Below are 16,823 nucleotides of genomic sequence, written 5' to 3'. Positions count from 1 at the left end.
GGTCTCTTTTTCATATCTCCCTCCTCTATCACAGCTGAACCAAATGGTCAACTCATCGTCCAGAAGCTTGATAACGATCCCAATTATTTGATTCAGGCGTGTTGATGGAGGGAGACATGGAAAACAAATTTGATTGCGGCCCTCGAGGGCTGGAGTTGGGCACGCTAATGTAATGTAAACGATCCCAATTATTTGATTCAGGCGTGTTAATGAAGGGAGACATGGTAAACAAATTTGATAGGGGCCTTATACTACACATCCTGATGATGGAGTCTATCCCACCAGACTTCAAGCGAAAGGCAGACAACACCAGTAAGCCGTAGGGCACAAACAACCTTTTGCACTCATAATCATACCGACACTATTGGGAATTGATGCCACGCCTGCCTGCAAGTCAGCCGGGTGTTCCACTGCACCCTCAGAGATCTGGGATAGATTGCTTTAGGTTTGTGGAAGACTTCCACAGTTTCATCCAAGGTAGTGTGGCCGAGCGGTCTAAGGCGCTGGATTAAGGCTCTAGTCTCTCTGGAGGCGTGGGTTCAAATCCCACCACTGCCAGTATCTTCTGAGCTGCTTAAGTCTCTTTTAATGGGTGCAAGTGGCTCTTCCCTAACATTTCAACTAGAATGTGAAAACCACTGGGGAGGGAGCCGAGTCCCGGGTGCATTAATAGGAGCCTCGTGGTTTCCCACCACTGTGTTTGGTAACATCCACAAAATACATTTGTTCTGTGTTTAAGCCATCGTGGATGACAGGCAATAGTTATTGTCCACTGCTCACCACCCAAGACATATGTGTCTCTTAGCTATCACCTTCTGACTAAACCTTTTGCCTGTGCAGGAAAAAGGTTTGTCACCAACGTGGTTTGTTAAATGTATTTTTAAACACACTGTTTAATTGTCTTTAAATCAAGCTTGTACATTCAGTCGACTTGAGAATTTTTAAAAAAACAATTGCAGCGCACAAAAAGCCCTTTTGTTACACACTGAAAAAATATATAAATATAAAACAGTGAACCCACCTTCTAGTTTGTTAAGAACAACTTTTGAATGCGTTATTTTGCAAACAGGTGTTCTTCGTGGAACACTCCCACACGTAAATTCTGTTGGCGGCACCTTTGATAGTTAATAGCAGGCTAAACCTAAAGGCATTGGCTCCTTAGCCGGTAACCGGTCAAGTAGTCGCAGGGGCTATTTAGCCGGTAACCGGTCAAGTAGTCGCAGGGGCTATTTAGACGGTAACCGGTCAAATAGCCCAGTGATTTTCAACCACTGTGCCGCGGCACACTAGTGTGCCGTGAGAGATCCTCAGGTGTGCCGTGAGAAATTATCCAATATCCTTTTTTTAAAATTAACATTTATTAATAGTTTTCTGCAAATATGATGTCATTGTCCAGTGTCCGTGCTGTAAAGGCTGGCAGCGTAATGTAATATTTGTCCGTGTGGCAACACGTAGTTGATTGACACGTTCCGCCAAGAAAATTAGTGATGCACCTAAGAGGCCGTGGTGACAGTCATGGAGAAGTTTTTAAAAAGGACAACTGCAAACTCCGAACTGGGCCCTGGACAAGATTCTGACCCGGATAAAGGCCCTAGTATGAGTGGTGGAGAAAAGAAAGCAAAGACGGTGAGCTCAAGGCAATATAGTGAAAGCTATCTTTCGTTTGGATTTACTTTCACCGGGGATGAGACGACACCTATTCCGTTATGCCTGGTGTGTGGCGAGAAGCTATCCAACAGCGCCATGGTGCCAAGCAAGCTTAAACGCCATCTCCAAACGAAACACCCGTCGCTTCAAAACAAGCCGATAGACTATTTTGTTCGCCTGCATGTAAACACAGAGAAACAGGCAACGTTTATGAGAAAAACCACAAAGGTAAATGAGAAAGCGCTCAAAGCTAGTTACCTAGTCGCCGAACTTGTTGCTAAATCAAAAAAGCCGCACACTGTGGCAGAGACATTAATACTACCTGCCTGTAAAGCCATTGTCAACGAGATGCTCGGCCCTGGTGCGGCTAAAGACATAGATAAAGTCCCGCTCTCTGATAACACAATTGCCAGGCGTAATGATGACATGTCTACAGACATCGAAAGCCATGTTTTGGAAAAGATACGCATCAGTAGGAAATTTGCGTTGCAAGTTGACGAGTCTACGGATATTAGTGGACATTCTCAGCTCTTGGCCAATGTGCGTTTTGTGGATGGTGATGCCATTAGAGAAAACTTCCTATTTTGCAAGACACTGCCAGAAAAAACAACTGGAGAGGAAATTTTTCGGGTCACATCGGAATATCTTGACCAGGGAGGACTTACGTGGGAAAACTGCACAAGTGTGTGCACTGATGGAGCTGCAGCCATGGTCGGGCGCACCAAAGGCTTCGTGAGTAGAGTGAAGGAAAGAAACCCAGATCTGATTATTACGCACTGTTTTTTGCACCGTGAGGCCCTCGTTGCGAAGACTTTACCAGTAGAACTGGTTCCTGTGTTGGACGATGTGGTGCGCATGGTGAACTTTGTGAAGACACGACCTCTGAAAAGCCGTATATTCGCATCTCTGTGTGAGGAAATGGGAGCGGAGCATAAAGCCTTATTGCTCCATACGGAGGTCCGATGGTTGTCGCGCGGTAAGGTGCTGACCCGTGTGTATGAGCTGCGAGAGGAACTTAAAATGTTTCTGACAAATGAGAGGTCTGATTACTCAAATCAGTTTGCAAGTGATGAGTGGTGCGCAAAGTTGGCATACCTGGCTGATATATTTCATCATCTTAATGAACTGAACACAAGGATGCAGGGCCGAAATGAAAACCTGCTTACAAGCACAGATAAAATAAATGGATTCCGTTTAAAGGTGCACCTCTGGCAACAACATGTGCAACGTGCCAACCTGGAGATGTTCCCACTCACAGACAAACAGCAAAGCAACACTGCTGCACTGTCTGAGGTAATAGGTAAACATTTGAAAAGTCTTGAGGAGAAGTTGTCATTTTATTTCTCTTCAGCCTCCACTGAATGCTTTGACTGGGTTAGGGACCCATACAGCTCGGCATCAGTTGTTCGAAAGGACATGACTTTACAAGAGCAGGAGGAACAAACTGAACTGAGACAGGATCGTGGTTTAAAACTAAGATTTGCTGATCTTCCTTTGGACAGTTTTTGGTTGACTGCTGCCAAGGAGTTCCCCATTCTGGCCAACAAAGCTGTTCTGACATTGCTCCCATTTTCCACAACATATCTGTGTGAGCTGAGCTTTTCAAGCCTAACTGCTATAAAAACTAAAAACAGAGAGAGACTGAGAGCTGTTGAAGAAGAGCTTCGTGTGTGTCTTTCTACTATTCCTGCCAGGATATCGGCTTTGTGTTCATCTAAACAGGCCCAGGTTTCACACTGACTGAGTATAAATAAATTGAGAAATTATATTGTAATTAAATATACTATACAGAGTGTCATTTTGTAAAATCTTTGGTTAGTGGTGTGCCACAAATTTTTCCAATGTAAAAAAATGTGCCGTGGCTCAAAAAAGGTTGAAAAACACTGCTCTAAGGCAAAAGCGCTTCACTTCATAGAACTACCAGTACCATCAGAGGAGGGGATCGACACCACCTTCGAAGGCAAGAAGGCCGAATACTTGAATCTGTCAGCCAAGTGCCAGAAAATTGTCTGGAAATGCACCATCTAACCAGTCGAGATTTGCTGCTGAGGCTACGTTGGGCTTCTCCCACTGTTTTTGATCCCTTCATTCATTCATTTTCTGATATGCTAAATCTTGTTATGGGGTGCATGAGCCTATCCTGGCTGCCTTCAGGGCAGAGGCGAGGAACACCTTGAATCGGTGGCCAGCCAATCGCAGAGCATGAGGAGAAAAACAACCATTCAGGCTCACACTCGTACCTAAGGGAAATTAAGTGTCCAATCAGACTTTACCTCTATTTCAATCTCATTAATCCTCCAAATAATAACAGACCTGCTACTTAATACAAGTTAATTCTTTTTTAATGTCTCCCCTTTGGTGAAAGCATTTTTATTAAATTAAAATCTAAAACATAAAAGAGAATGTTTACATTGAAAGGGCTCCAAAAAAGATTTGACTAATTTTAAGGAGATACATCACCAGTGAAGAAACTTTTCTGACTAATAGTGCCTTACTTTGAAAAATGCACCCATAAACAGTTTTCAACTCGTGTTGCTGTTGAAGAAAATAATACAGTAGTAAGTACAGCATTGAGACAAAATGAATGTATGGCGCCCTTTTCCGTTTGGTTTCATTTCTGTGAACAAGAAATTCAGTCATTTTATAATTAGAAAATGGTTAATCAATTATGTTTGTGTCCTTGCAGGTTTCAGAAATGATCATAGTGCTGATGGGCAGGAGTCTGTTGACCTTGAAGGGGAAGTTGAGCTCCCCCAAATCAAAGAGGAAAAGCTACAGTTCTCTCAGCAACAAATGGGAGACGAGAAACTTCCAATCAAAAGGGAGGAAGATGATTTCACCTGTTCACTTGGTGAGTTACTGAAGAAGAAAGATGTTCTGGGTGTTGCCAGTGGAGGGGCGGAGCCTGCAAACACCAAAACAGGGCCCCTAATTAAAGAGGAGGAGCCAGAGTTCCCTCTAAAACAAATAGAAGAGCAACTTCCAATCAAAAAGGAGGAAGATCATTTCACCTGGTCACCAGGTGAGTCCGTTAAAATGGATTATCTGGGCGTGGCCAGTGAAGGGGCGGAGCCTGCAAACGCCTCAGCATGGCCCCAAATTAAAGAGAAGCCAGAGTTCCCTCAACAGTGCAAAAGAGAAGACCAATCTCCAATCAAAAACGAATGTGTTAAATGTTCAACTGGGGAATCTTTCAAGAGTGAAGACGATCTGGGCGTGGCCAACAGAGGGGTGGAGCTACTGAACGGCAGCTCAACAGAAGGATGGCGAGCAGAAAATGTAATTTCTCCTTTATCAGATGGCAACAAGTTGCTTGATGATGATGATGATGATGTTGATGATGATGATGATGATGATGAAGATATGAAAAATCCCAGCGGTGACAAACTCTGCAAATGCTTTCAGTGTGGGGAAACTTTTGGGAAAAAGTCTTCTTTGAAAATACACACAAGAACCCACACGGGTGAAAAACCATTTTCATGTTCAGTTTGTGGCCAAAGATTCACAGTGAAGGCAAGCTTAACTAGTCATGCAAGAACACACACTGGTAAAAAAACATTTTCGTGTTCTGTTTGTGGTCAGACATTTGCACGGAAGGATAAATTAGAAAGACAGACAAGAACCCACACAGGTGAAAAACCATTCTCATGTTCAGTTTGTGGTCACAGATTCACAGTGAAGGCAAGCTTAAAAAAACACGTACTAACCCACACTGGTGAAAAACCATTTTCGTGTTCAGTTTGCAGTAAAGCCTTTTCTACAAAAGAAAACTTAAAAAGGCACACAAGAACCCATACAGGTGAAAAACCATTTTCATGTTCAGTTTGTGGTCAAAAATTCACACAGATTGGACACTTAAATAGGCATGCAAGAACACACACTGGTGAAAAACCATTTTCATGTTCAGTTTGTGGTCAAAGATTCACAGAGAAGGGAAACTTAAAACGACACGTAGTAACCCACACTGGTGAAAAAACATTTTCGTGCTCAATTTGTGGTCATGCCTTTTCTCGACAGCAATACTTAAAAAGCCACACAAGAACACATACAGGTTTTCATGTTCAATTTGTGGTTGACGATTCACAAACGGGAAAAGCTTAAAAGCCCACCTAAGAACCCACACAGGTGAAAAGCCATTTTTGTGTTCAATTTGTGGTCTACAATTCACAAACAAGGAAAGCTTAAAAGCCCACCTAAGAACTGGTGAAAAATCATGTTCATGCTCAGTTTGTGGTCAAGGATTCAGACACAAGGGAAACTTAAAAGCTCACACAAGAACCCACTCTGGTGAGAAACCATTTTCGTGTCCAGTTTGTGGTAAATCACTTTCTCAAAAGCAAAACTTAAAAAGGCACACAAGTACACACTGGTAAAAAGCCATTTTCCTGCTCAGTTTGTGGTCGGACATTTTCCCGAAAGAGAAGCTTAGAAGAACACTTATTAACCCACACTGGAGAACAATGTTTTCCTGCTCAGTCTGTGACCACAGATGTGCTACAACAGCCCAATTAAAAAGCTGCAGAATTCAAAAACATTTCCAGGCGCAGTTAATGTTCCAACATTTTCACATTAGGGAACCTAAAAAGAAGACTCGACAACCCACACAGGAGAAAAGCACCTTTTTGCTCAATTTTTGGCAGGAATATCTTAAAAACACAATTGCCCACATTGGTCAGAAACCCTTTTCCTGCTCAGCTTCTTGCCAGAGATAGAGTCGTAAAGATAGGCTTAAAAGATGCAAATGTGTTGTGACAAGCAATAACCAAGGATGGCTTTGCTTGCTTTATCAAATTCTGCAAGAAAGATCATTGTAATCAAAGTATAATTGTATTTTGCATTCTGAAAATCATGTTTACACTTTTTAACGTGTAATAACAATCCACACTTCAAATACAGTATTACCTTAAGATACTAGTTCATTGCGGGATTGAGCTAGTATCTCAATTGACTCGTATCTCAAGTCAATTCTTCCCATAGAAATGAACAAAATATAAATTAAGTCATTTCCATCCTAAAAAAAACATCAAATTTGTTCTAATTTACTACCGACTCATTTGGGAACCATCTGGTAGGCTCATATCTTAAATTTGTCTCGTATGTTGGAACAGTTGTATGTCAAAGTAATACTGTACAGACGCTCCCCTACTTACAAAGGAGTTAGGTTCCGAGCGCTTGTTCATAAGTTGAAAGTGTTCATAAGTTGAAATTCTTCAAATTGAAGTTGATTCAGTGCTATATTTTGGATTATAATTCACGTTTAATGTCTATATAAGTATATTGAGGGTTTATATAAGTGCATTTGTATGTTTAAGGCTTGTATAAGTAACCGGCATTGGTTTGTACTGAAAAAATAATTTAATAAAATGGAGAGAATACGTACTGTATACATACATTAGAGCAGGGGTGGCCAACCCGCGGCTCGCGAGCCGCATGCGGCTCTTTGCCCGGTTTCATGCGGCTCTTACATCCATATCAAAGTTTGTATTTGTGTTTTATTTGCGTGTGCGCTTCGCTTGAGTTCAATACGGTATTTTCGTCCAATGCGCATGTGCTTGGGATGAAAATACCTCAAAGTTTCCCAGTAGGAGCAAGGTCATTTGAGTAAACGTTTTTAACAGAGTGGGAGAGCTCCCGTGAACCAGAAGCGACAATGAACGGCGTCGCGCACACAAAAAGTATCCCAAAGATCGAGCGTCAGCTGAAAAAGCCACACCCCTTGCGAGGCAGACCAAGGCGAGAGTGCTCAGCCGGGAGCAGCCAATAGGAGAGCGAGGTGTACACCCACGTGGTGGGCGCGCTAGTTAAAAGCCATTCATAATAAATGACAGCTCACAAGGAGCGAATGTTGCGCAAAAATAGGCTCTGATTTTATGACAGAAGTCCCACTAAGTAACATGCATAGTAAAAGAAAAACGCTTTTGTAAATTATTATATTTTTGTTTGTGGACTTGGTTGAACTGAGAGTTTGTCTGTGTGAGACAGTGCACACAATGTTCATTGTTGATAATGACTGGCCTGTGCTGTTAGTACTGTAGGAGTCAATTTATGTCATTACTATGCTGGTGTGTGACATTTACAATAAATCTGGCTGAGCAAAGGTATGTGTGTGATGTGGGTCTTTGCGGTAACACAGTAAAAAATGTGGCTCTTTGCGGTAACACAGTAAAAAATGTGGGTCTTGGTCTCTGACTGGTTGGCTACCCCTGCATTAGAGAGAGATTTACTAGAAACTGGCCGAAAGAAACTATCTAGAAGCTATCTTCTTTTTTTTCATCATATATGATGCGGTAGCACTGTATGGCATCATTCAATTGATTTGCAACCTTTGTGCAACGTTCAATGTTTAAGTCCTGCTGCTCGATCTTTCTGTTTATAAATGGTACTGACGGTCGAACGATTCAAGTTGTATTCCCGTGCAACGCTCACCACTTTCTCACATGCATCAAGGTTGTTTATTATTGCCGCTTAGGATTCAAATGGAATGGCTTGCCTCTTCCTTGCACCTCCCTCACTAGTAGCCTTTTTCGCTTTTCACCAACCATATTGAATAATGAGTGCACCGGATATTTAATGATAGAAATGAAAAAGATTCTTTGCGCACTGGGGTTACGCCACGTACTTCTGCATTGCAACGAACTGGGCAGAGAAAGGTAGATGCTGGGTGAGCTGAGCTCTTACAGAGCCAGGCGTCGGTATTAGCGGCGGAAAGAAGCACTACTCAGAAAAAGACGCGCAATACAAAATCGAACTTATGAACATTCTTCGACATCAACGCAATTTGCAGATATGTTCGTATGTACCGTTTGTTCGTAAGTAGGGGATCGTCTGTATAATAAAATTTAGTGTTGTTGAAGATTTTATTTACTTCACAATTCTATCCGAAATAGTAGAGCCTAAATTAGGAAATTACAAAGTAAATAATCAAGAATGTGATGTAAATAATATGGAAAATGTCTTTACAGTTAAAAACGAAATTTGAAAATTGCAGTATTTGTCTATAGAATTTATTTGCAAATCTAATAAGAATATTGAGTCTTATTCAAACTTAATCCATTTTAATGAAAATAAATGATATATTGAATCTAGGATCTAAGAAACATTAGTAGAAATATGGTGTGAAAGAATGAAATTTGTCAAAATAATTAAGTAGTACAATGTCCTTATACTTTTGTCATATTATAAGTTATCTTGTCATATTTTGTGCACTTCCAATAAAGCTCTCTTTTTGGTGAAAATAATTTTGGGGTCTTTTTGTTAAATAAAATGGGCCTTCCAAATTCAATGGTGACAAAAAAGAAGCGTTATTTGCTTAGATTTAAAACGTACTTTTTTTTAGTTATGCTTCAAAATAAAACATGAAACAAAGAGAAAGGACTAATTTAAACTTCAATAGGGTCAATTTAAGTGACTAAAAATAAGGAATATAATAACAAAAACGCGGATCCAAAAGGCTGTGAGTCTTCTTCTCTTGTATTTCCGGCAGTTGGGCGTAATGCTGCCACCTAGCGGCGAGGCGGGGTTTCTGTCAAATCAATACGATAGTTTGAAGTGTTTGAATTTTTACGGGGTTTTAAGGCAATGTGCTTTTTATTTCGCACTTTTTATTTCTTCTTAGCCTCATGAACGAATCCATCAAAAGTATCGGAACAGCATTTGTTCCAATTCCTTTCGAATTTTATGAACGAAGGCTGAAACCTAGTTTAGCCTGGCATAACTACGACATAAGGGGACAAACAAGGCGATTAGGATCAACGCATCACCGAGCAGGCTAACAACAAATCCCAAAAAAATGTCAGGTAAATGATTTTATAACTCATATCTCTCAAATAGATGATCATTTGAATATTTATAGATTTATTTTCACCCCCGTGGTTGAGGTTCATCATGTAAAGTTGTAAACACAGTCGTGTGTGACATTAGTTTTCGGTTACGTGACAACTCGGAGTCAGCTGACCCAGTTTTAACGTCAAAAACACCTTTTCCTGATGTTCACGTATACCAAAACTTTGTTTTGGGCTTTTACACGGGTGTACGGTTTGGTTTTATCAGTCGTACCGGAGGACAATATGACACCTCTAAACCAGGTATAGAGAACTTAAGGCTCGCGAGCCATATGTGGCTCTTTTGTTGGGTGCGTATGGCTAATTCATAAGCTAAAAGCCCAGCTTTAATCATTATTTTTTCTTCATTAAACTCCATTGTGAATGCATACTAGTTGACTATCACAGATTAGCATCAGCGTAACAATGTTATTATAAGATTAAAAGAAGTGACTTTTTGTACTTAAAAAGTGGTGTATTTTTTTACTTTGAAATTCTGAGTATGGCTCTCAAGGAATAATATTCCAAAATTTGGTATATTTTATGACCCTCTGTCAATAAGGTACATGAAAATATACGTTCTTGCCTGTAGTAGTAGTACATGTAGTTTTTGCAATAGCAAACATACATTTAGTACAATGACACACACGTGCACGCAAGTACACGTGCTTTTAGTTCTAGTCCAAGTACTTGTAATACAAGTACATATCCAAACAAGAGCAATTGAAAGAGGATAAAGTGGTCATTTGACCACCAGGTGTCGCCCAGGATAACTCAATAATTTGTTGATGAAAATTCCGTTCATGATAAAAATTCCAAGTTCAGTCGCGTTATCTATTCTCCGTTACTGATTAATAATTAATTTACTAATGATTTTATTCTGACGAGTGTAGTGTTAATATTAATCATCGTTGTTTCATCTAAAGTTAAATAATCTTTCAGTTGGTGCATTGATGACTTTTTTTCACCAATTGGCGATCATCAAAACGGTGTTTGTTAAAATAGCACTTGTTTTCAGATGAAGATGTATTACAATGACAATGTCTTTTAAAATGGACAATATTGAGAAAACATACTGTTGTCCTGTTTACTCTGTTTTCATTTAAAAAGACAGATTAACATGAATGAAAACTGAAATAAGCAACACATTTTGCACACAATGACATTTCTCCACCTTGCAGATATCCACCAAGGGCATTGTCTCGACCACCCGGCGACCGCTCATCTCAAAGAAGAAGAGAGGTCGCCATATATCAAAAAAGAAGAAAAAGAATTTGAACTCATCAAAGTGGAGGAAAAGTTTGAACCCGTAAAAGAGGAGCAGGAATTTAATTACAGTTGGGAACCCCCACATTAAGGGGGTGCCGAATCCCCTCAAAATGGAAGAAGACCCCCCCCCCAATGTTAAAGAAGAAGAGATGGACATCCTCACGTGCACTTTTGAGCCTTTAAAAAGCGAAGACGACGGTCTGAGCGAGGCCAGCAACTGCTCAACGGAAGCACACAAGCTCATTGCTCCGGTAACGGATAGCAACCCCGCTACGTCATTGGACACCGATGAAGAAGACGAAGTTCATAATGCGGCCGCCGCGGACCATAAATGCTCACAGTGCGAGAAAACCTACGGAAAGAAGTCCGACTTGAAGAGGCACATGAGGAGCCACACCAGAGAGAAAACTTTTTCCCTGCTCCATTTGTGGGAAGAAATTGTCTTCCAAGCAAAACCTAACCAACCACACCCGAACTCACATTGGTGAGAAACCTTTTTCCTGCTCGGTTTGCGGTAAGAAAATGACTTCCAAGCAGAACCTGACACAGCACACGAGAACACACACTGGGTAGAAACCTTTTTCCTGCTTGGTTTGTGGCTAATGATTTGCCGAGAAGGCTAAATTGATGATCCATACTAGAACGCATACCGGGGAGAAACCTTATGCCTGCTCGGACTGCAGCCAGAGATTTGCGCACAAAAACTCCTTAAAAATCCACCAAAGAACCCAAACGGACGAGAAACCGTTCTGCTGCTCCCTTGGTGGGGAAGGATTCCCTGCCAAGTCCGTTTTAACAAAACACACGAGGACTCATACCGGTGAGAAACCTTTCCCTTGCTCACTGTGTGGCCAAAGATTCGCTCAGAAGGAGCTCTTGACGGAACACACGAGAACCCACAGTGGCGAGAAACCCTTTGCATACTCATTTTGTGGTCAAATATTCTCTACAAAGGGAAATTTAATGCAACACAAGAACCGACGCTGGTGAGAAACCTTTCTCCTGCTCAGTTTGTGGTGAAAGATTGTCTTGTAAATATCAGGTTAAGAGACACGTGTGTGTTCGGATGGAAAATGGTGACCATTAAACATTTTAGTCATTCATGCTGATTATTTTGGTTCGAATTATAATTGTATTATTTTCCACAAGTATAAATGTGACAATCAACCAAGCTGCCATTTTTTCCGGACTATATTCCGGGTGCAAGATTAAATATATGAATACAATTCATATTTCACACAAGATATAATCAATCGGTCAGAGATCAAGGTGGAAGAGGATTTGGAAAATTGAAATCAATTTCTGAAATCGCCAATAAGCCCTTTTCAGGGATGCAGCGATAAATTATGGGAAAAAATATCAAATGAAATTTTTGATGAGAATGCAGCAGCAGTATTCCAAATGTGAAACTTGACGTGAAGGAACAAATAATCTCTGAAATGGGGAATTTGGGAGCACTGAGAAGAAGAAAAACAATTGTACATCACTTTACTTGGGTGAGCTGCCATGTTGAGTCATGGGAAGTCCTATCTCTCAACAGGGGCTATGGTGGCCTTGGTACGGTACCACTACACAACTTATGGGTTTAAGTTGTTTGTGGAAATGTTTGCACAGCATTCTTAACCTGTGCTCAGCATATCAGTGCACGATACGGAATTCCAAAGAACCATTGACTTATAGTGATAACAGCACCCAAATTGTGTAAACAAAATAATTGATGGGATTGGCAAAAGGCGAGTCACATTACCAAGAATGGATCTTCACATTCAATGTCCCTTTAACGCATTTGGAAACACGGTCTCAGCATGCAGACATTAATGTGGACTTACCCGAGATCCGTCAGATGTCTCCCTCCAGCAGGAAAAGTCTTCAACCGCCGAGAATCCAGGCGCCCCCGTCGAAAACTCCGGCCCACCAAGGGTTTTGAAGACGCCGTGCGCACGGTCACTTACCAGATGTCGAACAGCAGCGCCTGGGTTCTCACTCCGGTATATTGACATCCGGCTCGAAGGACCAAAATGTTAGGTTCATTAATAATTACCCTCGTTCGTAATTATCAATAACTGCAGTCAGACATCTTATTCAATTATTGACATTTAATTAAATAGAATGGATCACGGATAAAACCTCAGAGGGGAGATTCAACAAGCCAGAGTTTCTCCTACAACTTCAGAACGTCTCATCGAATAGACATTTTCGTAGGACTCTTATTGCCATGAATCAAAACAATTTACAGAGTTGTTGATCATTTCATCACGTATGAGTAAAAACAACATCTGGAACTACAATAACAATCAAAGTATTTTACCAATAACAAGGCAGGAGACTAGACCAAACAACATTTGGATTAGAACAATTATGCCTTCCCTTGACCTAAGAATCATATAACAATTACATAAAGAAAAACCCGAAGTGCGTCACGAGGTATAGTCGCTATGTTGTAAATAACAGAAGCAACATTCTTGTTATTGGCCGAATAGCCCTGGCCTCGTTACAAAAGGGACCACCTGGAACAGGCAGTCCAGGTTAAAGATGACTTGGCGGTTATTGGTGACCTCGCAACACTTTGAGAAATATAAGAAAATGATTTAACAAAGAAATGACTTAATACAACTATATTTCTAATAGTAATACAGAATAAACCCAACATATACATTTTTTACCATTAAATGAAACCTTGCTTTAAATCATCTCGTTTTTTTTAATTAAGAAAGCCTTACTATAGATAGCGCGTTGCTAAATGTTGACCCAATTTCATAGGCCAATAATTTTGACAATTTTATTCTATTATGGGTATTAAAAAGCTATTCTTGAGATGGATTGAAGGACCACAAATTAAAAGTTCGCTTGTGTGAAAGAAAATGTTTGGACGAAACTGTCTGCTCGCCATCCTTCTGTTGAGCTGCAGCCCGGCGGAGGCTCCACCGCTCCGCTGGCCACGCCCAGATCATCTTCTCCCTTGAAAGGCTCGCCAGTTGACCCAGTTACATTTTGCTCCTCCTTTTTGATTGGCAGTGGCTCTTCTCTCATTTGTTGCAGAGGGAACTCTGGCTCCTCCTCTTTAATTAGGGGCCATGTTGTGGTGTTTGCAGGTTCCGCCCCTCTGCTGGCCTCGCACAGATCCCCTTTCCTCTTCAGGAATTCACCAAGTGACCAGGTGGCGTCATCTTTCTCCTTTTTTATTTGAAGTTGCTCTTCTCTCATTTGTTGTTGAGGGAACTCTGGCTCCTCCTCCTCTTTGATTCGGGGGAGCTCAACTTCCTCTATAAAGCCAACAGACTCTAGCCCAACAGGATCATGATATTTTCTGAAACCTGCAAAGACACAAAGCAAATGATATATTTCAGAAACTATCTCTCTAATTTGAAGTCCTTTATGCTAGACTGGAAATTTAAAGTCACTTACATTGGCATTAGTTACACGGAAGGAATTTTCTACACAACACAGATGAACCATTTTCCAATTAAAATGAATGAATTTCTTGTTCACAGAAACCAAACGAAATGGGGCGCCATACAATTCATTACGTCAATAATTCCCAACCATTTTTGAGCTGCGATAATAATCTTCCAATTTAAGTCTACACCCCTAAATTAAACTGATAAAGTGGTTATCATCAAAATTTGATCAACGGGAATCAAATAGATCCTCAAAATTATTCCACAATCTATTTTATCACACCAATCGAATATCACCAAAGTCGATGTCTGCGGATCCTGGACAACTTGCAGTTAAAGTGATGTAAAAAAAGGAATGTAACGTTTTGTAATTTCATCATTGTATGACTTTTACTCCTAATATTGTGTTAAAATCACTATTACTTTGTTTAATGTTCATGTTGCGCTTTTATATTTATCTATTTTGATTTTTTATCTTTTATCTATTTAATAGTTTAATTTTATCCTCATTACTTACTACTGTAGTATTCTCGCTAACAGCAACATGAATTTAAAATTGTTCAAATGAGTGACTCGAGATACGAGAAAGATCCAAGTTGCAGAATTCCCCAAAAAGTAAATGCATTTCCTTACCCGTTATATCATTTGAAAATATTGTTGCGGGTGCATTGATTCTCACTTAAGAACAATGCTACCCTCTATTGGGCTCCCTTTGGCTGTCTCACAACAACCACTATCCGTGTTTCAAGATTCTCTCTTACATACCTGTCCTCCTCGACTAAATGCTTATTAATGATTGCAATTCCCTTTTTTACGTGTGATCTCACTCAAACATGTAGCCAAAAATGGAAGGGAGTAGCTGGAATGACCCTTGAACGCCTCTGGGGGCGCTCGCACTTTGCATCATCAAGAAAAAAAAAGATTGTTTGTGATTAAGTTACAATAAAAGGAAAGCTAGTTTTCTGCCGTTGTTAAGTATTAACACGCGCTGAGACTCATTCTTTCTCTCCTAGAGTGGTTACATTTAAATAGAAATATAATTTATTACGCCTTTCTTCGAATGTTGCTAGTGCGAATTCATTAAACGGACGCTAAAATAGTGTCATGTCAATATTATACCTTTGAGGGAATACTGGAAATGAAAAGTGAACCCACCTTCTAGTCTATGAAGAACAACTTTCGCGTGCTTTACTTTGCAAAGTGTCGAGTGCTGCTGAGGTGAAGGCTCCTGTTTGACGTCAAAAAGTTCCTCCTGGAACTTTGCCGGTTTTGTTCTTGCGGACGTTTCCAAACTTGAATTCTGATTGTGGCGGCGGCTTTGATGGCTGCTAGTTAGGCTAAGCTAAAGCATAAAAAGCTATTCAACGACGTGTTCCTTTGATAGCTGTGAGCTAAACTTAGCTAAAGCATAAACAAACTCTTTGACGACTTATCCCTTTGATAGCTTCTAGCGAAGCTAAGTTAAAGCATAAACAAGCTCTCTGACGTCTTGTTTCTGTGATAGCTGCTAGCTAGGCTAAACTAAAGCTGATAGTGATGGAACGAGCGACGCTAGTGCGTCAGCAGTGTGCCGCTAGCCCCGTATTGGGACGTGTATAGCTTTAAGATAGAATCACGTGACCGATGCAGGGAATGTATCGTTTGGCCAACGTGTGATAATAGTTTAAAGACATAAACTGTATCAAAGTGTCGTGGGCCTGTTGGAAGGAATTTTATGTAATTATGGCTCGTTCTAACAAGTTTTCCCCCGTGCGGAATCATTTTGATCGTGTGACCCCAAACAAACCAATTACTGTGATTTCATAGGATTTAACAATTGGTAAAAATGTGGACATACGATTTTTACATATCAATTCCGTTTGATGTTTTTTTATTACCTGCAATGATTTTATAATTACTGCGGGGGTCACTATTGGGTGACCAACACGGTTTCAATTCAGTGTTGACACAGTGTGGCGTCAGAGAATCATCAGCGTGTCGTCAGTGTGTCAATACTACAATCCTTGAGGTAGCTTCGTCCCATCACAATGCTATATATTAAATAGTTTTAATTAAAGACACCAAAAGCAAATTGAAAACATATAGACCCAGAATACAAAATTACAAACCACCACAAAACAAACAAAATATACAATAAAACAACAAAGTCGGTTCTAGTTAAAAAAAAAAAAACAACAAAATGGGTGCAGTTTACAAAGCTACTAATTGAAAATTCTGGAGAATAAATGTAATAAAACAACATATATATCATATATGATTTTTTTTCTCCTTTTCATTCACAGCCAAATTGACGGAAGACTCGTTTTAATAAAAAGAAGACACTTGAGGGAATTTCATCATTATTGTCAATTGGCAGATACAACAAATGTTGCCACATTTGTGTGTTTTAAGTGTTTCCTTTTGAATACAAACTTAGCGGGATAAGGATTTTTGACCAATGTGGGTTATGATGGACCACAAATTGAACAAAAAAAGCCTTTTCGCCAACTTGGGTCATTAAGTAATTCTTTTAAAGTTCCCTTTAAGGAAATCAGCAATTAAGTCATTATTTTAAGTTCCCTTTAAGGAATCAATAATCGAACACTGACAAACGATCAAGTCACTGAATGAAGATTTAGAAAGAATCCCACGACAGAAAGCGGAGTTGGCGAGCAACATGTACGTACATGAAGGGAGCAACATGTACAGC

The 16,823-nt window shown here is 40.2% G+C and overlaps 3 protein-coding genes and 1 non-coding gene across 4 annotated transcripts in view; 3 read left to right on the top strand and 1 right to left on the bottom strand.

Moving 5' to 3' along the window:
• The window catches only part of LOC144213351 (uncharacterized), a 231,123-nt gene that overhangs the window by 142,414 nt on the left and 71,886 nt on the right, over nucleotides 1-16,823 (bottom strand). The gene's annotated exons all lie outside the window — the stretch shown is intronic.
• trnal-aag (transfer RNA leucine (anticodon AAG)) lies at nucleotides 477-558 on the top strand. Its single transcript has one exon. It is a non-coding gene; the product is annotated as a tRNA-Leu (tRNA).
• On the top strand, nucleotides 1,357-3,675 carry LOC144213920 (SCAN domain-containing protein 3-like). Its single transcript, XM_077742648.1, has 2 exons — nucleotides 1,357-3,112; nucleotides 3,563-3,675. Exons 1-2 carry the CDS (start codon nucleotides 1,516-1,518, stop codon nucleotides 3,673-3,675), a joined length of 1,710 nt encoding a protein of 569 aa, XP_077598774.1. The 5' UTR covers nucleotides 1,357-1,515.
• Nucleotides 4,230-8,875, top strand: LOC144213390 (uncharacterized). Its single transcript, XM_077741832.1, has one exon. It carries the CDS (start codon nucleotides 4,441-4,443, stop codon nucleotides 5,746-5,748), a length of 1,308 nt encoding a protein of 435 aa, XP_077597958.1. The 5' UTR covers nucleotides 4,230-4,440; the 3' UTR covers nucleotides 5,749-8,875.

This window comes from Stigmatopora nigra, chromosome 20, assembly GCF_051989575.1.
Source record: "Stigmatopora nigra isolate UIUO_SnigA chromosome 20, RoL_Snig_1.1, whole genome shotgun sequence".
In the NCBI taxonomy this organism is placed as follows: Eukaryota; Metazoa; Chordata; class Actinopteri; order Syngnathiformes; family Syngnathidae; genus Stigmatopora; species Stigmatopora nigra.
This window is presented reverse-complemented; position numbering and strand designations above follow the sequence as displayed.

Bases quoted from the DNA above. Each gene is read 5' to 3' on its own strand.
- LOC144213390 (XM_077741832.1), top strand. From the start codon at position 4,441: ATGGGAGACGAGAAACTTCCAATCAAAAGGGAGGAAGATGATTTCACC.
- LOC144213920 (XM_077742648.1), top strand. From the start codon at position 1,516: ATGGAGAAGTTTTTAAAAAGGACAACTGCAAACTCCGAACTGGGCCCT. The intron at 3,113-3,562 runs GTTTAAAACTAA...TTCACTTCATAG, and splicing joins TGAACTGAGACAGGATCGTG to AACTACCAGTACCATCAGAG.